At 48.9% G+C, this 25,228-nt stretch overlaps 2 protein-coding genes across 5 annotated transcripts in view; one reads left to right on the top strand and one right to left on the bottom strand.

Moving 5' to 3' along the window:
• FAM110A (family with sequence similarity 110 member A) overlaps positions 1-25,228 on the bottom strand; it is a 331,582-nt gene that overhangs the window by 12,140 nt on the left and 294,214 nt on the right. For 2 of the 3 annotated variants that reach the window (XR_004668211.4, XR_004668209.4), the window contains one exon: positions 147-259. The gene's annotated coding sequence lies outside the window, so the exon portion shown is untranslated. The remainder of the gene's footprint in view (positions 1-146; positions 260-25,228) is intronic. The other variant, XR_008622240.3, reaches the window with a different exon arrangement.
• RSPO4 (R-spondin 4) overlaps positions 9,676-25,228 on the top strand; it is a 44,052-nt gene continuing 28,499 nt past the window's right edge. For both annotated transcript variants that reach the window (XM_034947265.3, XM_034947264.3), the window contains exon 1: positions 9,676-10,514. In XM_034947265.3, the coding sequence (XP_034803156.1) occupies positions 10,436-10,514 (79 nt within the window). In that variant the 5' untranslated portion in view covers positions 9,676-10,435. The remainder of the gene's footprint in view (positions 10,515-25,228) is intronic.

Genomic DNA, 25,228 nt, shown 5'->3' with positions numbered 1-25,228 from the left:
GGTGGTGGTGGCTGAATCCTCAGCCTTGGGCCAGTGCTCAGCAGATACTTGTTGAATGAATGAATGTTTAACTCCTGTGAACCCTTCTCTGGCCTTGCCCCTAGGCTCCCACAGCTCCTCCCCTGTGCCTGGATTTTAGAACTTACTTGACCTTGTCATCATTGCCTTCTTTCCTTCTCAGTCTCCCACCAGGCGATGAGGGCCTTGATAGAAGCTACTGTGTCTTCGGTTCTCACTGCTCTCTGGCACACAGTTAGTGCTTAGTAATGAAAAAAGAATCAATCAATTCACAACCTGCACGTAGTAGGTATGCATGAAATATTTTTGAGCAGATAGTAGTAGCTGACACTTGGCACTGACTATGCACTAGGCACAGTTCTAAGTGCTTTGCATGCAGTCATGCATTCGATCCTCACAACAACTCAGTTACTATCCCCATTTTATGGATGAGAAAACCAAAGGTCAGAGAGGCTCAGCAACTTGCCGGAGGTCACATAAGTAGTAAGTGGCACAACTGGGGCTTGAATCCAGGTTGTCTGACTCAGCCTTCCCTGTACCACCAGGTTCTACAGCCTCTGGGCTGGCAAACCATGAATACAAATAATGATGATGGCATCAACTACTATTACTTGTACACCTCAGTGTCAGGCCTTGTGCTGGGTGCTTTGCAGCCACCTTGTCTTTTAATTTCAAGAGTCCTCCTTGGGCAGGTGTTATTGAATCCATTTCACAGATGAAAAAAGTGAGGCCCAGAATTAAGGGCACACCGCGAAAAATAGGCTCCGGGTCCTAACTCCCTCCAGAGTGGGACATTTAGAGGCCTGACCTTGGCTTTTCTCCTCCACTGTCCTGGGTCCAGCTTTAGAGGCCTGACCTTGGCTTTTCTCACCCACTGTCCTGGGTCCAGCTCCCAATCCCTATCTCCCCCAGCCCATTACCACCTTTGTGTAGACTGAGACCCAAGGCTGGCCCCCACCCTGCTGTCCCCCAACCCACCAGAGAACTGCTGTCCCTTCATTATGAAAAATCTCTCTTTGTCCTTCCCTTCTCTTCCCCAGCCAATTACCAAGAAATTAACTTGATTGTGAACATATTTTGAAAATATTTTCACTGTTGTTTTTAAAATTTTTCCTTTGTTTGAAATAGTGTTACAACTTCAACCACAGGAAGAAGAAAAACCCTATCCCAGCTGACCAAAGCTGTGAATATAAAACCAGAAATGACTGTATTAAATAATCAAAACCGAAAACCACCTAAACAATAGAACTCCTCAGAGTTCTGGCGTCAGGAGGACTGGGGTCTTTGAGGCTGTCCCAGCTGGGGTGGAGTTGGAGGAAGTTGCAAACACAGGAGATGAGATGAGGGTCTTGCTTCCTGTGGTGGATTGTAAATTCTGCTCTGGTGCCTGGGCCTTCTCCAAAGGGTGCTGAGCACTTTCTTCCCTACTCTGTTTTTCAGGTAGATGGACCAAAGCCTGGGGAAGATGGGCAATTGGATTTATACAAAAGATTCAGGATGGGGTTAGAGATGGAGTTCCAAGTTAGAGGCTCCCACTGGGGGCTCAGTCTGGGGCCAGAGTTAGGGCACAGTGTGGAATCAGGATCATGAGTCAATATGGGACCTGGATTAGGACTCAGCCTATAACAAAGATCAGGAATCAGTCTGAGGCTGGAGTCAGGGCCTAGTGTGAAGCGAGATTCAGAGTTCTGACTCAAACCGATACTGAGGCTTAATCTGGGCTTCAGTCTGTGGTCAAGCATGGGGTCAGAGCCCCACCTGAGACCAGGGTTATGTTGTGGTCTAGGATGAGGTTCAAGCTTCAGTGTGCGATGCAGGATCAGGAGGGCTCTGACCTGCTTTCAGTGTGTGACAAGAATCAAGATGCGTCCCGGATCCTCAAGCTACAGAAATGGGGTCCTGGCTCTACCCCTTCTTGAGATCATGGGCAAGTCAATTCACCTACTGGGCCTCAGTTTCCTCTTCTGTAAACTAGGGGTAATGGGGATAATCACAACCTCTGTCCTAACTCCTTCCATGGCTTAAATGTTGATCCAAATGAGATAGCAGATGTAGCAAGCTTTGCAAACTGCAGAGTGTTGGACAGGCATTTATGTAAACACCCTGAAGGAAACTCCAGAGAAAGCTTATTGTGGGAAAATCAAAATGTCACTAGGCCTCCTGCTGTAGCTTCTATCCTAGTTTTTCTTCCTCCTGGACGAGTAATAATAGCTAACAGTTATACAGCATGGTCTTGTGCCATGTCCTAAGAACTTCATGTATATTTAACTAATTTAATCCACAAACAATCCTATGAAGTAGGTACTACTATTATGAGCATTATCAGTTGGGGAAACTGAGGCAGAGATAGATTAAGTAACTTGCTTGAAGTCACACTGAATAAGTGGAAATCTCTGATTCAAATCCAGGCAGTTTGGCTCCCAAGTCTATGCTGAGTGTAGGAGCTGGGGGATGAGGGATGAGTCTGGGGGATTCTTCATGGAGCAGACAGATACGGTTGAGAAGTACAAGTCAGCCCCAAAGACCTAGGGGTGACTTGTGGCCCCCAGCAGCCTGCCTTTGCCCAGGAGGCCAAATCTCCCGGCAGACCCCACTGCCACATGGGGACATAAAAGTTTGGGATTGGCGGGTGGCATCAGGCATCTCTTTAAACTTGTTTGTTTATGGAAAGAAATTTCAGGCCAGCTGCTGAAAACCTGTATTTTATGGGTAATTTTTCAATTTATTTCACACTGGTATTATAAAAAACAACAACCCAACTGACTGTGGAGGCTGGGATTCCACTGGGGTTGGTGAGGGAGGGGCGCTGGCTTGAAGCAGCTCCTTTGTCTGCCTGAGCATCCTACAGGGAGAAGGCTTTTTGCCTTCCCTTGGGAAAGAACAGGTAAAACAAAGAACAAAGGTGGGTTTGCAGAGATTTTTATTTAAGAGGAGAGCAAGAAGAAGTCCAGAGGAAGAGGGTGGGGGGTTCGATGCCTCTGTCTTATACATAACAAAACTGAGGCACCAATCATGAAAGTTACCAGTGAGAACTTACTCTGGGTTAGGTGCCGTTCCATGTTTTACCTGTAATACCTTATAGGTTGTCATGAGAATTAGTAAGAATTAGTCTTGGTTTGGGGTTGCCAGAAGCCAACCCTGAGACAAGGATTTGAGTTCAAGAAATTGATTTGGGAATTGATCCCAAGAAACATAGCATGGAGCATAAGGAGTGAAACAGGAAGGGCAGGCAGCCCATGAAGGACAGGTTACCCAGACAGCACCGTGGGCAACTGAAGCTCAGTCCCTCTGAAGTCAGCATGGCAGGGCTGGGGAATTCTAGGAGACAGCACGGCAGGAGACAGCGTGGCATGTTTTATGTGTCCGGCCATCCTGCCCATTCAATAGAGAGTTGGGGTATTTGTCCATCACTGAACATCTCCACTGTACTAATGAGTCCATTAGCAAAGTTTTTTCCCCCAATTATGGTATTTTTCATTTCTAAAATTTCTATTTGATCCTTTTATATAACTTCCATTTCTTTGCTGAGATTTTCTGTTTTCATTTGTTTCAAGAGATTTCATAATTTCTTGCCAAAGCATTTTTATGATGACTGCTTTAAAATCCTTGTCAGACAATTTCAACATCTGAGTCATTTTAGTATTAGCATCAGTTGAAACTTCAGGTCTTATTTCATACTTTAGTTTAGCAGGCAGCAGTTTCCCTGTTTAAATGTAGCATGTGAGTTCTCATTTACTTTTGTGGGCTTTAGGTCCAATGACAGTAAACTTGTTGGAACCCTTGCAATTATTATTATTTTTTTTTTTGAGAGGAGTCTTGCTCTTGTCACCCAGACTGGAGTGCAATGGCACGATCTTGGCTCACTGCAACCTCTGCCTCCAGGGCTCAAGTGATTCTCCTGCCTCAGCCTCCCAAGTAGCTGGGATTACTGGCATGCACCACCACGCGTGGCTAATTTTTGTATTTTTAATAGAGATGGGGTTTCACCATGTTGGCCAGGCTGGTCTCGAACTCCTGACCTCAAGTGATCCGCCCACCTCAGCCTCCCAAAATGCTGGGATTACAGGCATAGGCCACCGCACTTGGCCTGGAACCCTTGCAATTCTATTCTAGTAAGCCTTGTTCTTCTGGTGCTACTGGGGCTGACATTACCCTGCTACCAAAACCAGACAAAGACAGAACAAAAAAGAGAAATATAGACCAATATTCTTAATGGATTTAGACACAAAAATCCTCAGCAAAATATTAGTAGGTAGAATTCAGCAGTATATAATGGAGAATGGTACACCATGGCCAAGTGGGGCTTATTCCATTAAAGAATGGTTGGTTTTATACTTAAAAATCAATCAATGTAATACACCATATCAGTAGACTAAAGAATAAACATTAAATGATTATACCAATGTGCAGGAAAAACATTTGACAAAATTCAACAGCCATTCATAATTTTAAAAAATGCTCAGAAAAGTAGCAATAGAGAGGATCTTCCTCAAGGTGATAAAGAGTATCTACAAAAGTCCTACAGTCTAATGTCATAGTGAATGACTGAATGCTTTCCCACTAAGATTGGGAACCAGGCAAGATTGAGAACAAGGATATCTATGCTCATCACACTTACTCGGCATATGGCTGGAAGTTCTAGCAAGTTTGATAAAGCAGGTAAAGGAAACAAAAGGCACAAGATCAGAAGGAAAGAAAACTGTCGCTATTTGCAGTTGATATGATTGTCAATGTTGCAAAACCCAAAAAAATCTACAAAAATACTCCTAGAACTAATATATGAGTTCAGCAAGGTGCTAGGATACAAGATCAACACACGAACATCAGTTGTATTTCTATCTGCTAGCAATGAACACACGGACAGCAAAAATTAAAATAGAATACCATGTATAATTTCTAAGGGAGAAAAAAGGAAATAGGTATAAATCTAACAAAACATGCACAGGAGTTGTATGCTGAAAATGACAAAACATTTATTTAAAAAAGTCAAAGAAGATCTAAACAAATGGAGAGACATACTATGTTTTTGGATTGAAAGACTCGATATAGTAAAGATGTGAATTCTTCCCAAATTCATATACATGTTTAATGCAATTCTAATCAAACTCACAGCAAGATTCTTGGTAGATATAAACAAGATTATTCTAAAATATATATGAAAAGGCAGAGGAACTAGAATAGCTAAAATAATTTTGAAAAAGAAGAATAAAGTGGGAAGGATCCATCTACCCAATTTCAAGATTTATTATATAGTTACAGTAATCAGTACAGTGTAGTATTGGTAGACAGAAAGACACATAGCCCATGGAATACAGGAGACAGCCCCAAAATAAATCCATGCCAATATGCCCAATTAATTTTTGATAAAGCTTTTACATCAAAGCATACTGGAGCAATTGGACATCCGCAGACGAAAAATAAAAAATGAACCTCGAAATAAACAAAAATTAAAAACGAACATAAACAAAAATAAACAAACATAAACATAAAAAAATAAACAAAAATACAAAATGAACCTTGACATAAACCTCACACTTTGCAAATCACGTAACCAACAAAGAACTTCTATATAGAATATATACATAGAACTCTTAAAACACAATAGTAATGTAAAAATCCAATTTAAAATGTGTGAAAGATATGCACAGACATTTCACCAAAGAGGATACACAGAAACCTATACACAAGTGAGCATGGCACCTTTATTCTTAATAATGAAAAACTAGAAAATACCCAAATGTCCCTCAGTGGGTGAATGGTTAAACAAACTATATTACATTCATACGGTGGAATACTACTCAGCAGTAAAAAGCAAATAACTAATACATGCAAAACTAAAATGAATCTCCAAACAAATTGTGCTAAGTGAAGAAAGCCAAATCTCAAAAAGATGCATACTGCATGACTCCATTATACAATATTTATGTAAAAACAGTTATAGAGATGGGAGGCCAGGTGTGGTGATTCACACCTATAATCCCAGCACTTTGGGAAGCCGAGGTGGAAGAATCACTTGAGCCCAGGAGTTCAAGACCAGCCTGAGAAATATGGCGAAACCTCACCTCTACAAAAAGTAAAAAATTAGCCAGGCATGGTGGCATGCACCTGTAGTCCAGGCTACACAGCTGAGGCAGGAGACGCTTTAGCCCAGGAGGTCAAGGCTGCAGTGAGCCATGATCGTGCCACTGCACTTCAGCCTGGGTGACACAGCAAGACCCTGTCTCAAAAAATAAAAAATGACAGAGATGGAGAACAGATTAGTGGTTGCTAGGGATTAGGAATGGAAGTGGAGAGGGAGGGTGGAGCCATAAATGGATACCATGAAGGAGACTTGTGATGATGTTTTAGTATCTTGTTTAAGTATGTTTAAATATCTTGATTGTGGTTGTATTATACAAGGCTACACACAGGTCAACATTGCATCCTAGGAAGCCCCTCAATCCCTGGCAAACCAGACAGCTGGTCACCCTAGCAGATGGCCCCCTAGTAGGGGCCATCACGTAGCCCTTGCATCTCTGAGGAGAAATTTGGTCTTCACCTGGTGAATAATACAGGTCCTCTGGCTGCTTAAGAAGAGCTTGTAGGGGTCAGAGCAGACACAGGAAGGAGCTACTGCATGACTGGGGCAAGAAATGAGGGTGGCCCAACGTTGGTCAATGGGCCAGATGTTCACCACATTCTTGCTTTTCCTCCTGTGTGTTGTCTAGCACATGGCTGGACTACATTTCCCAGCCACTCTTGCAGGTAGGTGTGGCCATGTGTCTGAGTTCTGGCCAATGGCTCTGTACTTCCCATAAGCCCTGCCCTTCTCGGTGAGCTTTAAACCAGGTACTGAACAGGGCAGAACACAAGCTGAAAGGAATCTGAGTTCCTGCTATCCCACAGAGAAGGATCTGCTGATCAGGAACACATGCTGTGAGCTTAGTGTGTTTCAGCCATTATACCTGTCTTCATCTATTTGTGACAATGGTGCCTTAACTGACACCCCTTGGGTGCACCCCCCCGCCCCCCACCACCAGAGCATGCCATCAGCATCACTAGCCTCCCTGGGCACCTGTATTGGGGTAGGGGAACTGGATAACAGGCCAAGATGCCCAGACAGCCCCCATAGTTAGAGAACCAAACACCCTCTGAGCATCTTGGGGCATGAAGGGCCCTGAGTTCTGGGCCTTAGAACCCTAGAAATATCCAATTCTGGAAGCACTAAAGGGGCTCTCACAGAACACAAAATCCCATCTGTGCCATTGAACAACTGGGGAAATTGAGCCTAAGAGAACAGAAAGTACTTGAGGTCCCACAATGAATCTATGGATGAATGAGTGCTTATTCATTCACTCATTTTTTTAAAAAATCCATTCCACAAGTATGTCTTAATCACTGCAGTGTAAGGCACATAGGGACAAAATAGAAGATTCCTGTCCTCATGGAACTCACAAACAAGCAAACAGGAACTGACAGACACGAACAGGTACTACGGAGGGTAAAGCAAGACAAGAGGATAAAGTGCATGGTGGTCCGTTTTACTGGAGTGGTCACAGGGGGCCTCTCTGAGGAGGCAACATCGAGGGGAGACAAGCCCCAAGCATATCTGGGGAAAGATTTTCCAGGCAGAGAGAACAGCAAAAACCGCAGGATGAGTGACAAGAGTCTGAGAAACACGAGGCTAGCTAGAGCAGAGGCAGTGGGGAATAAATAGGGGAAGAAATTCAAGAAGGGGTAAGCAGCTTCATCCTGCAGAGCCGTGTGGCTGGCTGTCAATTCACAATGCACATTGGACCTCTCTGGCCCTGCTCATATGGAAGTTGTCCCCTTTGGACTTTGGAGACTCCAGTACTGGGGGTAGTGGGGAAGGGAATGACCTCTGCTTTCCTAAGGCTTGATCTTCTGGGGTCACCTCATTTCTCCAAGTACCTGCATTCCATGTACAGGCTGGGAGACTTGTGCATCTGGAGAATTCATTCATTCACCATTCATTTATTTATGCATTCATTATGCAAACATTCTGAGCACCGCTGTTTGTCTGGCTCTGGCTTGAAAGAGATGGCAGTTTGGAAGGAGAACAGACACATCCATTGTTACCACCTGATGTGATCAGAGCTGTGATAAAGAGATTGTGGATGCCCAGAGAAGGCACTGGACCTGGCCTGAGAATCAGGGAAGGCTTCCTGGAGCAGAGGCAGTGAAGAAGGAGGTAGGATATAGGATGGTATTCCATGGAGAGGCCTCATAACATGAAAAGCTCAGAGGTGTGAGAGGCCTGTGGTGTTTGTGAAATATTCAAGGGCTGAAATCTCTAAGGCTAAAGAGAGAGGGGTGGGGCAGTGGGTAAGACTGAGATCAGAGATATCAGAACAAGAGGTCCTTGCAGGCCATGGTGATGACCACAATGGGACACCTGGATGCCCATGTCAGCTCAGTCCTTGACTCACTGGGTGGCCTAATCTAGGCACCCCCCAGTCCTGAAGCCTCAGTGGCCTCATCTGTGAAATGGAGCACTTTGGGTGGGCTGGCTCTGACATTCCACCAAGTTCTCCGTGTTGTCTGCCAGCGTTCTTGGGGCCCCACAGAAAGAATGGCCAGGCCAGGGCTGTACCTTCAGCTGCCACACTCTCTGTGTGTTTCCCCTGCCCCTGCCATGCCTTCAAGTGTCCCTCATTGCACTGGGAGAAGGAGCTGGAGGAGATACCAGCATTTACCTTCCATTTCTTTTGGAGCAAGCTCCACATGTAGGAAAAAAGAGGACAGGCTGGGTGGGGTGGCTCACGTCTGTAGTCCCAGCACTTTGGGAGGCTGAGGCAGGTGGATCACTTGAGGTCAGGAGTTCGAGACCAGCCTGGCCAACATGGTGAAACCCCGTCTCTACTAAAAACTACAAAAATTAGCCAGGCATGGTGGCAGGTGCCTGTAATCCCAGCTACTTGGGAGGCTGACGCAGGAGAATCACTTGAACCCAGGAGGCAGAGGTTGCAGTGAGCCGAGATGGCGCCATTGCACTCCAGCCTGGGTGACAGAGTGAAAACCCATCTCAAAAAAAAAAAGAAAAAAGAAAAGAAAAAGGAAGGACAATTGTTCAGCAAGAGAGTGTCAACTGTAAGTTTCTCTAGGCCTCCCTCCAAGGCCTCTTCCATTCTGATGAGTCTGTGCCTGAGAAGTGGCTAAGAGGGGCAGGCACTGGACCAGAATGGCCACTGACCTGCTGTGTGGCCTTGGGCAAGTCACTTCGCCTCTCTGAGCTTCCCTTTGCTCCCCAGAAAAGTGGGATTCCTCAGAATAGAAACCCAAACCACTGGGTTGTTTTGAAGACTCTATCATATGTCAAGTTCTTAGCAATGCCCACCATATATGCCTCACAAATGATAGCTAGCATGATTGTTGTTGTTTTTGGTGGTTATAGTGACAGGAGAGGTGAGCATGCTGTCGGGTTGAAGGAGGAATTTTGCTCTGAAAGGGTTAAACTTGAACCAGCTGCTCCCAGTCCTGGTGATAAGGTTGGAGGAAACACAGTCCAGGTCCCCAGCCCTGTCACTAGTGGATTTATGAGGTGCTGGTCACTTTGAGTCAGAGTAGATGATCCCCGCAGGCTGCGCAGGAAACATTCAGGGTTAGTGGCCAGAAGGGGCTCAGGCCTCTGTTAAAAGAATGAGACAGAGTAGAGAGAAAAAGAGAAAGCCAGGCAGCAGGAGCCCCGCAAACACCCCACCCTGCAGGAGGGGAGAAGGGGAGAGATGGGGTTGAAGGGAGAGACAGAGAAAAGGGAGAACCAGAGGCCCAGCCAGGAGGACACAGACAGCCTGAGAGAGAGACGGCCGGCAAGAGTAAAGGATGCAGGAACAGCCAGGCAGGGTCGGGGGCAGAGCAGGGGAGCGCGGGCCGCGGAAAGACCGAGAAAGCAGGAGACAAGGAGTTGTCCTTAAGGGCCAGAAGGAGGAACAAACAGAGAAAGGGGACTGGGGGGAGGGAAAGAAGATCACAGACGCTGAGAGGGCGCGGGAGACTGCAAGGGTCTCCGGGTGTCCGCGCATCCGTACCTGCGCGCGCGTGCGTACCTGTGGCTGGCGGTGGGCACGTGCACGTGCTCGGGGGCAGTGCTGGGGGCGGGAAAGACGCAAGACCGCGGGCTGCGGGACAGATCGAACTCGAGGACTCTGACCCGGGTGACCCCCGCCCCCTCCCCCCGCGCTCCCGGGCCCCGAGCTGGTTAACGCGCCGCCCCCGCCGCGCCGGCTCCTCCCCGCCAGGGCAGCGCCCCGGCTCCGCCAACGCCCTCGCTAGACCTGGCGGCCGGACCGACCCGCGCCTGGCGGATGCGCCCGGCGCGCCCACAGCAGCCCCCGCGCCCGCCGTGCCGCCGCCGGGACGTCGGGCCCTTGGGCCGTCGGGCCGCCTGGGGAGCGCCAGCCCGCATCAGGCTGCCCAGATGCGGGCGCCACTCTGCCTGCTCCTGCTCGTCGCCCACGCCGTGGACATGCTCGCCCTGAACCGAAGGAAGAAGCAAGGTACAAGGGGTGGCTGGGCAGGGCGGCCGGGCAGGCGCTGCGGGGCAGACCGGGGGCCGGAGGACGGGGGGCGGCGGCTTTGGGGGCATCTGCCCGGTGCCTGGCGCCCTGGGCCATTCGCTCCTCCAGACGAGTCTCAACCTCACTTAAGATGGGGAGATTGAGGCTCCAGGGCACCCAGTGAGCGAGCCATTGAGCAGGGTGGGCCAAGGAGACTCACCCAGAAGGGAGAGGGTAGCAGGGCTCTCCGTAGTAGCCGCATGGTCAGCAGAAAGGAGGATGGCTTCGTGCAGAGACAGAAGACTCAAGAGCCAGCCTGGGGGGCACAGGGACTAGGAGACAGACTCAGTGGCGTAGAAGCCATTCCAAGCATCCATGCTCGGCCAGGAAGTGACATAGAGAGCCTTGGGCTGGGCGTCCAGAGGCCCCAGTCCCAGCCTCATCACTCACCCTGACTCCTGGTGTCACCTCCCAGAGGGCAGTGATCCTCCATGGCCCCACTCTGTTGAGTTCAGCCAGACCTGAGACCTGAGTTCGGGTTCACTTATTCTAATAGGGGATGACCTAGAAGAAGTCCAGCCCCTCAGAGAGCCTTAGCTTTTCCATCTTGACCTCTCAGGCCACTAGGAAGATGAGCCAAGGTTCAGATTATAAGTGTACCAGGGGCCGCATGCACTCTCACCTGGGAGTCCTATGCCACAGCCTCGCTGTGAGAGTCAGAACATCCTCAGAAGGTGGGTTGGAGGCTGGCCCTGCAGAGCAGGAGTTGGTAGAGCCTGTGCCTCAGAGAAGGGTAAGCGGGTGAGCAAGTGAGCAAATCGCCTGCCTGAGCTGGGCAGCCCTTTGGCCTCCAGGTGCCACTCTTAAGATCAGCAGCCGAATGCCAGCCACTATGCCACGGGTTTTTCATGTCCTAGCTCATCAGATCCCAACTATATGCTCATGACATAGGGGTCGTCCAGTTTTAATAAAGCCTGGGATTCCAAGGCTCAGACTGGTTTAAATAACTGCTGAATTGTCCAGCTGGTGTCTTCTCTCTTTCCAGCCCTGGCATCGGGTCTGAGCAAGGATAAAGGGGAAGGAAAATGAGAGAGGATGGGTTGCCCTCTGGGGCCTTCCATTTGTGTGAAAGCCCTACAGCGACACAGTCACTCCTGGAACGGAGCAGGAAGCAGACAGAGGCTGTGGGAGAATTGGGAGGTGGGATTGGATGGGGTTGGGGAGACTGTGGCCCAAGAGGCTCCAGTTCTTGCTGTGACAGTGAGACAAGGGACTGGAGAGGCGTGTGGTTTTCAGCTGAGCTGGGGTGAGTTTGGGACTCTATGGGGACACTCCTTTGTGAATGGCCTTTGTTTAGTAGTTAGGGGCATGGGCTCTGGAGCCAGGTCAACTGAGTTCAAATCCCAGCTTCCCCAGTTACCAACTGAGTGACTTTGGATAAGTCACTTTGCCTGTCCAATCCTCACTTTACCCATCTGAGGGTCCTTTAGAAGATCTCTGAGATCTTTCTCCATTCTAAACAATACCAAAAAATCAAACAAACCCCCTTTCCCTTCATCAACCCATCTTTTACTCAAGTATCCTGCTCATAAGGAAGATTGTGAGCAAGACGAGTAGCTAAGGACACAGGCTCCTAATGGGTGCTCGTAAGTATTAATCATTCTCATTTCCTGTCCACTGTGTCTTTGGCTACTCACAGTGGCTTAGTGGAGGGAGGGGAGAGATGCTTGTTTTCTGGATGAGGGAACTGAGGTTCAGAGAAGGAAACTGACTTGTCCAAGGTTGCACAGCAGGTGAGTAGCAAAGCAGGCTCGAATCCCAATCTGCCTGACATAATGCTGAGAAGATATCTTCTGAGGTGTGCTTGTCTTCCCTTCTCAGAGCCTCAGTTTCCTCATCTAAAGAGGAGCTGGTTTAGGCCAGGTGTGGTGGCTCACGCCTGTAATACCAGCACTTTGGGAGGCCAAGGCAGGCGGATCATTTGAGATCAGGAGTTTGAGACCAGCCTGGCTAACATGATGAAACCCTGTCTTTACTAAAAATACAATGATTAGCTGGATGTGGTGGCGGGCGCCTGTAATTCCAGCTACTTGGGAGGCTGAGGCAGGAGAGTTGCTTGAACCCAGGAGGCAGAGGTTGCAGTGAGCCGAGATCATGCCACTGCACTCCAGCCTGGGTGTCAGAGTGAGACTCTGTCTCAACAACAACAACAACAACAACAACAACAACAAAAAGGAGCTGGTTTAGAAGACTTTAAGATGCTTCTCAGCTCAAAAAAGACAAAAAAATAAAAGAAAAATGAAAAATTCCTATCCTGCCCCTTTTGCCCCCCGCCCCATCTACAGCTCACCACCACCTCCCCAGGAGCTCAGTGAGGAGGTAGGGATATGGCCACAATTTGGTGAGGGGCTCTCAGCATCCCTCCTCCAGTACCTGATCTCTTGCCTCTGGGACACACACCTGCCTAGCATCTTCAGAAGAGGCTTAGGGCTCCATTTATTTGTTGGGGGTACAATGGAGATAGCCTTGGATTTCAGTCACACCCCTGACCCAGTTGTGTCATGTGACCTTGGGTGAGTGGATTTTCTCTGTCCCCCGCCCATAGCCTCAGTTTCCCACTGGCACTGCAGTGGGGACCAGAGCTAGATAAACCCTTCCTGTAGCGTATTTTGCAAGGCAGCCACAGGAGTTCTGGTCAAATAGATTGGGAAATGCTGGGTTTAGCAGATTTCTTGGCTGTGAGACTTATCAGAGCATGCTGAAGAGGTGGAGACAGACAGTGTAACCCAGGTGTGATGGCTCAAGCCTATAATCCTGGCACTTTGGGAGGCCAAGATGGGAGGATAGCTTGAGCCCAGGAGTTCGAGACCAGCCTGGGCAACATGGCAAAACTCTACAAAAAATACATTTTTTGTCTCTATAAAAAAATACAAAAAATAGCCAGGCATGTTGGTGGTGGTGCACACCTGTAGTCCCAGCTACTTAGGAAGCCGAAGTGGGAGGATTGCTTCAGCCCAGGAAGGACATCAAGGCTGCAGTGAGCCGTGATTGTGCCACTGCACCCCAGCCTGGGCGACAGAGCAGACCCTGTCTCAAAAAAAAAAAAAAGAGAGAGAGAGAGTGACCTTTCCCAAACATATTACACATCAGAGACCATTTCTCATAAGGCATCTGCTTGGAAAATTCTGTACACAATCCCTCAGGGTCCTACCAGCTTTGACCTTGTCTAACTTTGGCAGGAGAATGTGTCCTGAAAACACCTGGGTATCGGCAGTGCTTCATTCATTCACTTGTTCATTTCACAGGGCAGCCTCTGTGCCAGGCTCTGTGTTGGGGACCTTGGAGATACCCAGGTGAGCAGCCCTGGGCCTGTCCTTGGGGAGCTGCCACCATAGAGGGATGACCCTTTCCCACCTTTCTCCAGCCTCCCCCATGCCTGAGTCTTTGGCCTTAGCGTTTAGCCAGGTCTGCACAATCCCGAGGAATGAGGTGCTGGGCTGGCATCTGCCCTCTCTGAGCCTGCTTGAGGCCTGGTTCCCACAGGCCCATCCTTCCTCAGGCTCCGGCGTCACTGCGTCTTAATGAAGCCCAATTTTTCTGTTTCTAAGAAAGAATGAAGTAAAAGACTTGAGAAAGATTCTTGGATCTCAAGTGTCTCTTACAAAACAGCGTGTTGATTAATGAAGTGTAAATGAATCAGAACCAGATGGGGACATTTTTTTGAAACATGCTGGGGTGTCCTGGCAATGGGACAGTAGGGCAGAGTGAGGGGGCCCTGGTTCGCATCCCTAGATCTGGAGGTCCATTTAGGCAAGGAGGAGATGCCAGCCTGTGACTGACTTTCCCTGACATCCAAGGCCTTCTGGGGAGGGACCCCCACATTCACATGGAGCTTCTGGATCTTTCTAGACCTGAGCAAGCAAGGGGCAAAGTGAAGAGCCCTGGGTTCAAACCTTGAGCCCTCTCCTGCCCTAGATATGTGACATTAAGCAGGCCACATGCCTTCTCCCGTCCGTGCTTCCCCATCTGTGAAATGGGAAAACTTACACCTACCTCTCTGAGCAATTGGGAAGATTTACTGCAGTCCAAGAGGAAAGGGGGCCAAAGGCACACAGTAGGGGCTTCATAAGGATTTGACCACTTTCCCTTCCCATTTTACAGCAGAGCAGACATGCCCTGGACCGGAAGGGAGTGGGGTCTCACGTGGGTTAAGCTCACCCCTGCCTCTTGCTTGTGGTGCATCTGGAGCAAACCTTCTCCTCTCTCTGAGCTTGTTTTTCTTTATTGTAAATTGACTGTGGCAGTGCCCACTCCAGAGGCCTGTTATGTGGAGTGAATATGACGCTTCCGTTTAAATTGCAAAGCCCCATGTGGAGGGCCAGGCAGACAGCACTGTCTCCTGTACACAGACAGATGCACCAAGCCCTGGGCAAGCAGGCGCCATCGCTGGGCACGAACAAAGTATGTCCCCCGAGTGCTGGCATCCAGGTGAAGCCAGGTTTAGATGCAGGGGTAGTTCTGAAAGGGATTCCTACAGGGCGGGGGTGGGTAATGACTGGACATTGAGGGCTGAGGGAATGACGCTGAGTCTTAATAGGATGTAACCTTGGGTCTCTCGGCTTGGGTTTCTTCATAACATAGGGGCTGGTTGAGAAATGGAAATCTGAATGCTTGGCAGATAGTAGGTGGTCAATCAATTGAGCTCCATTTGCCATCCTTCTTCCACTTGGTGTTCTGAAGCCAAGCCTGGGTGCAAAAGAGATGCTGCTTTTCCATCCCATTGCCCCACCACGGGGGGCCCCACCTCCCTCTCCTGTGGACGGAAACCATCCAACCCCCCTGCCCAGCCACTGAAGGAGATTCAGGCCACTGAGATTGAGGCCACTGAGGAAGGAGGGAGGCGGGCCATGTGCCGGGAGCTGTGCAGGTGGGGCTGCGCATCCTCACTCTGCCACTGCCTTGTGTTATGCCTGTTTCCCAGACACGGGGACTGAGGCTCAGAAAGCATCAATGGCCTGCCAAAGAGCTCACAGCTGCTGAGCCAGGACCTGGACCCAGAGTTTTGGAGGCTCCGAAGCCCGTGCAGTAGATATAGAAATGAATCATGTCAGTGATTTGCCAGGGCTGCAAGGTGTAAGTGTCTGAGAGGAACCCCATCGGGGGGAGTAGGATTTAGGATTTTGTCAGGCAGAGGTGGCAGTAAGGTGAGGACCTCTGCAGGATGAGGAGAGAGTGTGGCCAGGTGGGGAGGGCACAAGGGACTGCGTGGCCGAAGGAAGTGAAGTTCTGATTGCAGATTGGGCCGGAGTCCAGTCATGGAGGGCCTTGGGTACCATTCTCCAGTCACCATCATCATGAAGAAATACTTATTGGGTCCTTCCTGTGGGCCAGGCCCTGGGCTGGGTGTTGCAAAGGACAGCAGAGATGGGTGTTCCTCCATTTCTGCCTCCAGAGGACTATTTTTGTATGGCCTTCAAGCTAAGAATACTGGAATATGCAACAGATCGTATGTGGTGCAAAAAGCCTAAAGTATTTACTATTGGGCTCTTGAGATCCATCAATGAGAACATCATGGACAGACCTCTGAGGCTGCACCTCAGCACACCCTTGAGAGCAGGCTGGTGGTGGTGGTCTCAGCCTCAGCTGGGGAATCCAAGACAAAGAGGGGAGGTTGCTTGGCTAAGGTGTCACATGGATAGGGTTTGTTCATCCATCCTCCCATCTGGTGAAAAAACTGAAGCTCCCATTAGTTTAAAGTTTTCCAAGCTGAGGTTTACAATGCATCAGCAGGTGAGGACCATAAATTTAGCAATAGCCAGCATTTTCGAATGAAATGGAATGGAATGGTAACGGAATGGAACGGAACAGAACAGAACGGAACGGAACAGAACGGAATGGAATAGAACTGACTAAAATAGAGTGGGGTCAGCAAACATTTTTTGCGAAGGGTCAGATAGTAAATACTTCAGGCCTTGCAAACCACATACAATCTGTCACGTACTCCAGTCCTCTTAGCTCACAGGCAACACAAAAGCATCCAAATTTGGTCCAGAGGCTGCGATTTTTGCCAACCTCCTTTTTAGAATATATCAGAGTGCATTGCAAGTGTGAAAACTATTATTTTGAGAAATGTGTTTCAGTTTACACATATATGTGAATGGGTGTATGAGTGGGTGAGTGTGCATGCACATATATGTGGATGTATGTGAGTGTGTGCATGCATGTGCATGTGTGTACTACTGTGTCTACTGATATAAAAATGTATTTCTTACCATTGTCAAAATAGTGTGGAGGCTGCTGGACCAGCTGAGCCCATCTTCTGTGCTCAGCCCCTTTCAGTCATGGCCTAATGGAGGCCCTCCTGACAGCTGTAAGGGGCAGATTCCAGGAGGATCTTTATATTATAGATGAGGAGACTGAGGCCCAGTGGGTGGTACAGCAACAGACAGGGGTGCTGGGATGTAAGCCCAGAGAGTCTGTCTCTGGAGCTCCAAACAATTGCCTTAGTTCAGATGCTTGTTTCTAATCGCGCTGAATCTGACAGCTACATCATTCCCCAGGTGTGTGGATTTTAGCTCCTGGAAGGTGGAATGATGTGTCGGGGCCCTAAATCTCCTCCTGCATCAAACACCTCTGCGCGGCCAGGGCGTGGCAGACATTGCACGCTCCTTTCCTTTGGTCCTCACCCCAGTCCTGCCTGGTGGATATGCCTCTACCGCCAGCTTACAGAAGAGGGAAGTTGGTTCAGAGAGGGGAACTGGCTTATCCAAAGTAACGTCGCAAATACATGTGTGAGCTGGGTCTTCTTAATTCCAAAACCCACAGCAAATCCTGCCTACGGTAGACTTCTGAAAACCCATCTAATGCTGCCATTAACCACCTTCTTGTTTGTGTAGCACTTTATAGTTTGCAGAGCAATTCAGCTTTCATTTTCTCTCTGAAATTCTGGAGAAGGGTTCTAGAATAATGAAGTGATAAGGCCAAAAAGGCCAAGTGAGACCTTTGAGACCAATCCTTGTAAAATTGGAGACTCAAGCAGGGAAGTACCTTACTCAAGGTCACCCAGCTGTGAGTAGAAGTGAGGGTTCAGGAGACTAGCGGTGAAGGCAAAACTTGAATTGGTAGAGGAAGGCAGCCTGCTCCAGAGCCTGATAGGTTGCGAGCCTCTCATAGCCTCAGTCTCCCCCCGCGTGACTTGGAAATGCTCAGTGTGCTTTGCCTTTTTTCCCAGGGCTGGGACAAATGTCAGAAGACAGGATGGAGCCAGGTGCAGTGGCTCACGCCTGTAATCCCAGCACTTTGGAAGGCTGAGGCAGGCAGATCACCTGAGGCCAGGAGTTCGAGACCAGCCTGGCCAACATGGTGAGACCCCGTCTCTATTAAAAATACAAAAATTAGCTGGGTGTGTTAGTGCACACCTGTAATCCCAACTACCAACTACTCAGGAGGCTGAGGCATGAGAATCACTTGAACCTGGAAAGCAAAGGTTGCAGTGAGCTGAGATTGCACTGCTGCACTCCAGCCTGGGTGACAGAACAAGACTTCATCTAAAAAAAAATTAAGACAGGATGGAAGCTGGAGGGCTTTCGCACATCCAAGGCTGTGTGCAGGAATTTCTTAATAATCAGAGGCCAGCCCAGGGCTGGGTGCCTCTTAAGGGCCTCTAGAGTTACCTAGGCAAGGTGGAGCCTCTCCATAGGGTCTGAGGTTTGGCTGTGTGATTTTGTGAAAGAGACCAAGCCACGGAGCCATCATGGCCTCAAGGCTAGTCCTGTCCTCAGAGTCTTGGGCTATAGGCACCATCAGGACATAGAACAGCCCTGGGGGTGGACCCTGGGGAGCACACTCCTCACCTACATCTCTACACACATGTATGTTCCCCAAAACATATTTTTTCTTTAAAAATACTTAACTTTCATTGGCATCAAAGGTTTACAAAAGTCACTTTGGATTTTGTTTCGTGGTTGAGCATTTATGTGAGTAGACATGAGGGTGCAGGAGTTGCCAGATGTTACCTGCATTCTTTTATTTTATGTAACAATTTCAGACACTGTTCTATGTACTTTGTATGTATTAATTGATTAAATTACCTTAATAAACCTGTGCAGTGGGCAGTAGCATTCCTATTTTACAGACAAGAAAACTGAGGCACGGGAAGGTTAAGTAACTTTGCCCAAGGCCACTCAGCCAAGGTTCACATCCTTCCTTGCCCCAGAGCCCAGCTCTAACTACTGAACTTAATTGCCTCCCAGCCTCATTTCATCCTCACAGCACCCCTCTGAGGGGCCTGTTATTACCCACATTTTACAGAGGAGGAAGCAGTTAAAAGAGAGGCACATTCATTGAAGTATATGCAGTTGCCATTTTTCTAGGTCATAAACAGCCAAATATTAGCAATTTCATGTTTCTACCCCATAGCTTGGCAGAGTAAGTTTGGCAAAAACCAGGATTCCATCCAGACAATTGATTCCAAAGCCTGAGTCCATAACCACCATGCCAGCCCTCCTCCCAGGCTACCCACATTATAGCCCCATGAAGTGGCTTGACCCTATTATTCTCCCTCTTCTACAGATGAGGCCTTCCACATTCAGGGAGGGGAATCAACTTGCCAAGGACACACAGCCAGGCTGGGGAAAGGTCGTGATGTGCTCCCAGGTCTCTGTGGGCTGGAGCTTTTTTTCCTAGCCCTGTGGAACAGCAGCATCCAGGACACATTTGCCCTCAGCCCCGCCCTCGGAGATTCTTCCAGATCCCTTCGGGAATGGTCTGCTTCCCATCTCCGGATGGGTGACGCCAACTCCACCCGGACACTGCTGTCCCATGCTGGGCCGCCACTGCCTGCCCTGGAATGATTTCTTGCAGTAATGCAGCATGATTCATAGGGCCCTTGCTCTGTGGCCCATAGTGGGGGCTCTGATGTGCCATTGCGGAGGGGGTGGGAAATTCTGTTTCACCAGCTCAAAACAGAGGCATTCCCAAGCCCAGAGGACCCAGGCCACATGGGGAAACCACTCCCTTTCGCTGGAAGCCTCCACTTTCCCTGGAGCCCGATGGCAGAGCCCACATCCGCCGGGGTGGAGACATGAAGAGAAGGAATGTCACAGCTGCCCTTCTGAGCCTGATCTGGGGTTGGCCAGTGGGCACAGCTGTCTCTAGCAAGTCCCGGATGAGCACTGGGGGCTTGGCAGGCTGTCACGAAGGCTGTGGGCTCTGCCACTTACTGGCTGAGTGACCTTGGGCAGGTCATCTCTCCCTTCTGTGCCCCCGTTGGCTAATTTGCAAAATGAGGCATGAAACATAGACAAACGCATTGTTAGTACATAGGGAGTGCTCGTCAATGACGGTTAAAAGGGCCTGGTGCCACGCAGGGAGTGTGAGATTTGGGCTGTGGACAGTCCTGGGCTCAGCTCCCAGTTCTGTTACTGCCATGCTTGGGTGACAGTATTTGACTCCTGAATCTCGATGTTGTCTGTCAATACAATGGGGACAATAAGAGCATCTACCTCATATGGTTTTCAAGATGACTATGCATGTGACCCCCCTGGAAGACAGTCAGTGTTTCTTTAATGGTGATAACTGTCGTGCGTCATGGAGGGGGGTGTTGGGCTCTTCCTAGTGTACAGAACGTTCGAGCCTGATGTCAGAGATGGCCCTGCCTCTGTTTGAAAGTCCTCAGCAGACCTAACTCATCCAAAGAAGGTCATTTTGAGCATGCCAGATTCAGAGGATAGGGTGGTCCTAAGTGCTGTGTGACTGTGGCACAGTGACCCACCCTCTCTGAGTCTCTGTTCACTCCTCTATGAAAGTGGACCTCAGAGCCTGGGCAACAAGAGCGAAACTCCGTCTCAAAAAAAAAAGAAAGTGGACCTCAGAGGACAGCAGTGTGGATGGGGCAGTGAGGATGGGGTGATGTAACATGCATGCGTGTGCGTGTGCGTATGTTGCCAGCACATTACAAATGCATAAATGATGTGATGGCTATTTTGGGGGGAAGCCATGATGGGGCCTGACGTCCTGCCCTCTGCCCACAGCGGGGTGGAAAAACCGAATCAGATGCTGCCTGCGGGCATGCTCTTACTTCCTCCTCCTCTCTCACTCCCTACACCACCCCCCTCATTCACTTCCCCCGCCTCCCTGCAGGCATTTGAGCCAATCGGACTCCTTAATTCACAGCACGTCATCAGCATCCATCTAGCAAGACCTTGCTCTCCTTTGATGTTTCTATTAGTTTTTCTTTATTCTTTAGATTGTTAAAAATAGCTGATTTTTTATTTTACTCGTAAAAATTCTTTCATGTATTCTTACATTTTTAAATTTTATTTCACTTAAACATTTTACTTTTATTTTTAACATTTTTGTTTTTATTAATTTTAATGTATTTAAATTATTTTACAAATGTATTTTTTATTTGAATGGATTTTTACACTTTATTTTTATACCTTATTTTTAAATTTTTATTTTGTTACTTAATTTCGTTTTTGAATGTTATTTTAACTGTTTAAATTTGTTTTAATCATGTAATTCTTATTCACCTGATTTTTAATTTTAAATTTTATTTTTTCACTTTTTAAACATTTTATTTTTATTTTTCCCACTTTTAAAATTGGAATTCCTGAATTTTTCTTGTCAATTTGTAGGGCTTCCTTGTATTACCTAGATATCAATCCCATGTTATTTTGACACAAAAAAAATCTTTTTTAATCTGACTTTGTAGAGTCCTCACCTTTGGAGAGTAGAAATCATTGCTTACCATGCTGTCAGTGTGGTCAAATCCATTGGTTTTTGAGTGGGGAGAGGGGCATTGTTCTGCCTTATGGTCTGGGTTTTCTGATCTTGGTAAAAAGTCTGTATGAGAAGGTCTTACAAGAAGTCACCCCAGAGCCAGGCGCACTGACTCTCGCCTGAAATCCCAGCTACTCACGGGGCTGAGGTGGGGGGACGGCTTGAGCCCAGGAGTTCGAGGCCAGCCCGGGCAATGTGGTGACACCCCTTCTTTTAAAATAAACAAGCAAAGTCACACTCCAGAGTGTGAGCTTGGATCTGCTACTCCTCAACATTGGACCACCCTTCCCGCGAGGGATTCTTCCAAGTGTTAGTGCTGCTGCAGCAGCCCTCGGGCCTTCCTGAGGACGCTAGTGGTACGCTCAGTTGCGACAATGCTCCTCTGTCCACGCTCCTTCCTGACTGTGCCCTAGGATCACAGCCTGCAGTTGGCACGCATCTGCGGAGCATGTGCTGCAAGCCAGACCCTGTCCTTGGGGTCCCCCTTCCCCATACTCTGATGGAGGTAGTAAGCTCAACAGCGGTGAATTTTCCTCTAAGAGAGACATCAGCTGGAGACTCCCTGCCCCTGGAGGCGAGTGACATTGGCTTGAACAACACCCCACAGGGGCTCAAAATCCCCCACAAGGAGTATTCTCAGCCAGCAGCTTACACTTCCCGCTCGCCCCTGGCTGAGGGCTGCTTTGGCTGAACCAGTTCAGTTTGTGGATCATCTCATTCTCTTGCATCAACAACTCCCCACCCCAGGAAGAGAGAGAGGGAAAGAGAGAGAGAGACTGAGAAAGAAAGAAGAAAGAAAGAGGAAGGAAGGAAGGAGGGAGGGAGGGAAAAGAAAAGAGAAAGAGAAAGAAGGAAGGAAAACATATCAGGACGTTTGTGTGCAAAGCCAGCTTTTCTGACTGTCTGGGGGTTGCTGCTAAGGGCTCCATCCCTGCAATGCAAACAGTTCCAGACTAAAGGCACTTGGAGTAGCCTTCCCCCTCCTGCCTTCACTTGGCTGATATAACTCCTGTCTGCCCCCACAAACAGTTTAGGGTCCATCCCTGGTGTGCCTCGGGCCCTGAGAGAGGTAGGACTTTAAATAGCATTTGTCGGCCTTTGGAAGCCCAGCTGGCAGGAGTTGGCAGGGAGGGGTGACGGACCACAAGGCGGGCTCCTCCCCAGTAGTTAGGAGCTGGGCTCAGTTTTGCATTCCTCCTGGCTCCTCCTGTGAATGCTTGGGCCAACCCCTTTACCTCTCCGAGCCTCAGTTTTCTCATCCCTGCCAATGGAGTAAGTGTAGCCCCCACCTTGTGGGGTTATGGCAAGTTTTAATGATTTAGTACAAGGACCTGGGTGGCACAGGTCCTGGCACACTGTGAACACTCAGCCAGCATTAGCCTAGTTCTGTTTTTTGCAGTTCTGGTCCCTTTGAAAATCGGCCAGAGCTCTCAGAGGTCCGCGTCTCCAGCTGGGGGTGGGGTAGGACAGCCTGTAGCTGCTCATCTTGGTTCCAGCCCAGAATCCAGGTTATAACTGGGTAAGAAGGGTTATGGTTCCCACTTCGCGGATGAGGAAACTGAGGCCCACTAACAGTGAGTGCAGAATTTCCATGCCTGTGCAGGCCCAGGTCCCTCTAGCTGCCTGGATTTGGGTTTGGTGGAGATAGTGCCCCCAGGGCCAGGAGAGGTTTCCAAGGTGGAGCCCCCAACTCCCTGTGTTCCTGCCACCCCCACCATGCACTGGGTCTCTTTCCCCTTTTCTCATTCAACTCCTCCCTACTGGCATCCTACCATTTATTGAGCACCTACAATGCACCAGAGGCTTTGTGTGCATTGCCCACAACCTTAGGATCCTCCTACCTGGTGAGTGTTTGCCGTATGAGCTGGGCACACAGCCAGGTGCTCTGCAGGTTATTACCTCACTTTACCCTGCAAGCGATTCTTTAATATCATCATTCCTATTTTGCAGAAGAGGTGCAGAGACTCAGAGAGGTCAAAGGGCCTTCCTAGGGTCAAGGTGGCAGAGCTGGGACTCAAACCTGGGTTCCCTCCTGCCTGCTGCTGCCTCCCATCTCTCTACTTCCGGGGGCTGGGCAGTTAGTCTGGGAGCCTGGACTGGGTGGAATGTCACGGTTGTGAGAATAGGTGACTCTACTACCTATTCTCAACTTGGAAAACGACTTAGGGAGCCACCCAGATACTGCCTTGGGTTTCACACCAGCTTGGGAGATGGGGGCCGGAGGGTATGCAGTCTGCTTAAAATAACAACTAGAGGAACTCAGAACAAGTACTTCATCCCAGCAGCTGCAAAAGTCAAGAGGCAACAAGAGGTCAAGGAATCACAGTTTGAACCAATGACCAGGAGAGGCAGAAGCGATTTGGGGCATTTATGGAGGAGGCTGTGGGGTAGACACAGTCATGGGATTCTAGGTCTAGGTCTCTTAAAAGCTGAGATCTGGCTGGGCGCAGTGGCTCTCGCCTGTTATCCCAGCACTTTGGGAGGCTGAGTCGGGTGGATCACTTGAGGTCAGGAGTTCAAGACCAGCCTGACTAACATGGTGAAACCCCATCTCTACTAAAATTACAAAAACTAGCCAGGCATGGTGGTGGGTGCCTGTAATCCCAGCTACTAGGGAAGCTGAGGCAGGAGAATTGCTTGAACCTGGGAGGCAGAGGTTGCACTGAGTCGAGATCACACCACCGCACTCCAGCCTGAGTGACAGAGCAAGACTGTGTCTCAAAAATAAATAAATACATAAATAAAACAGCTAAGATCTGTCTAGCATGTGCTATGTGCTGCACTGTGGACTGAGTCACTTACCCTTTAATCTTCATGATAACCCATGAGCAGAGCTTGTCTGTCCACCCTCCCTGGATCCACCCACTTCTCATAGCTGCCAGCCTCATCCAGGCCACTAGAATGACCACAGCCCATACACCCTGAGCTCCCAGCTTCTACTCCTGCCCCACAGTCCATTCCCCTCAGCACCAGAGAAGCTTTCAAGGTGGCAGACACTCCTCGGCTTGCAACCCACAGTGGCTTCCCAACTCACTTCCAGGAAAATCCAGCACCATCCAAATTCATCCATGTGTCCTGGGGGTCTGGCCCCTCTGCCTCCAGACCTCACCACCCACCACTCTCCCCTCAGTCACTGCACTCTGGCTTCGCTGCTCTCTTCCACACCATGTTCTTTCCCGCTTCTGGGCTTTTGTACCCACTGGTCCCTCCACCAAGAGTGCTTTCTTGTGTATCTCAGAGATGCCCTTCCAGGCGGCCCAGGCCCTCCTCCTGCCACTCTGTGTACCCAAATTCAATTCCCTGTCATTCTCTGAAATGATCTCCCTCTCCTACTTAGGATGTAAACTTCATGAGGGGAAGGTCTGTCTCATTCACTGATGTATCTGCAGTGCCTTGAAAAGTGCCTGGCACATAGTAGGCCCTCAATAAATATTTGTGGAAGGAACAAGCTTTTCAGTGGGTGGGTGATTGTGTCCATTTTAATCTTGTTTGTTTTTGAGACAGGGTCTCTCTCTGTCACCCAGACTGGAGGGCAATAGCACGATCTTAGCTCATTGTAGCCTTGACCTCTCGGGCTCAAGCAGTCCTCCCACCTCAGCCTCCTGAGTAGCTCGGACTATAGGCACGCATCACCATGCCTGGCTAATTTTTTTTAAAATTATTTTCATAGAGATAAGCGTCTCACTATGTTGCCCAGGCTGGTCTCAAATTCCTGACCTTAAGTAATCCTCCCACCTCAGCCTCCCAAAGTCCTGGGATTACAGGTGTGAGCCACCGCACCTGGACAGTGTTCATTTTACAAATGAGCAAACTGAGGTTAAGTAACTGTCCCAGGGAGTAAAGGTGGGGCTGGGATTTGAGAACAGGTTTGTCTCATCCCAAACCTTGGAGTCCTACCTGTACCCTCTAAGGCTGCTGCCCAGCAGGACTAA

The sequence above is a fragment of the Pan paniscus genome, chromosome 21 (assembly GCF_029289425.2).
Source record: "Pan paniscus chromosome 21, NHGRI_mPanPan1-v2.0_pri, whole genome shotgun sequence".
NCBI classification, from domain to species: Eukaryota; Metazoa; Chordata; class Mammalia; order Primates; family Hominidae; genus Pan; species Pan paniscus.
This window is presented reverse-complemented; position numbering and strand designations above follow the sequence as displayed.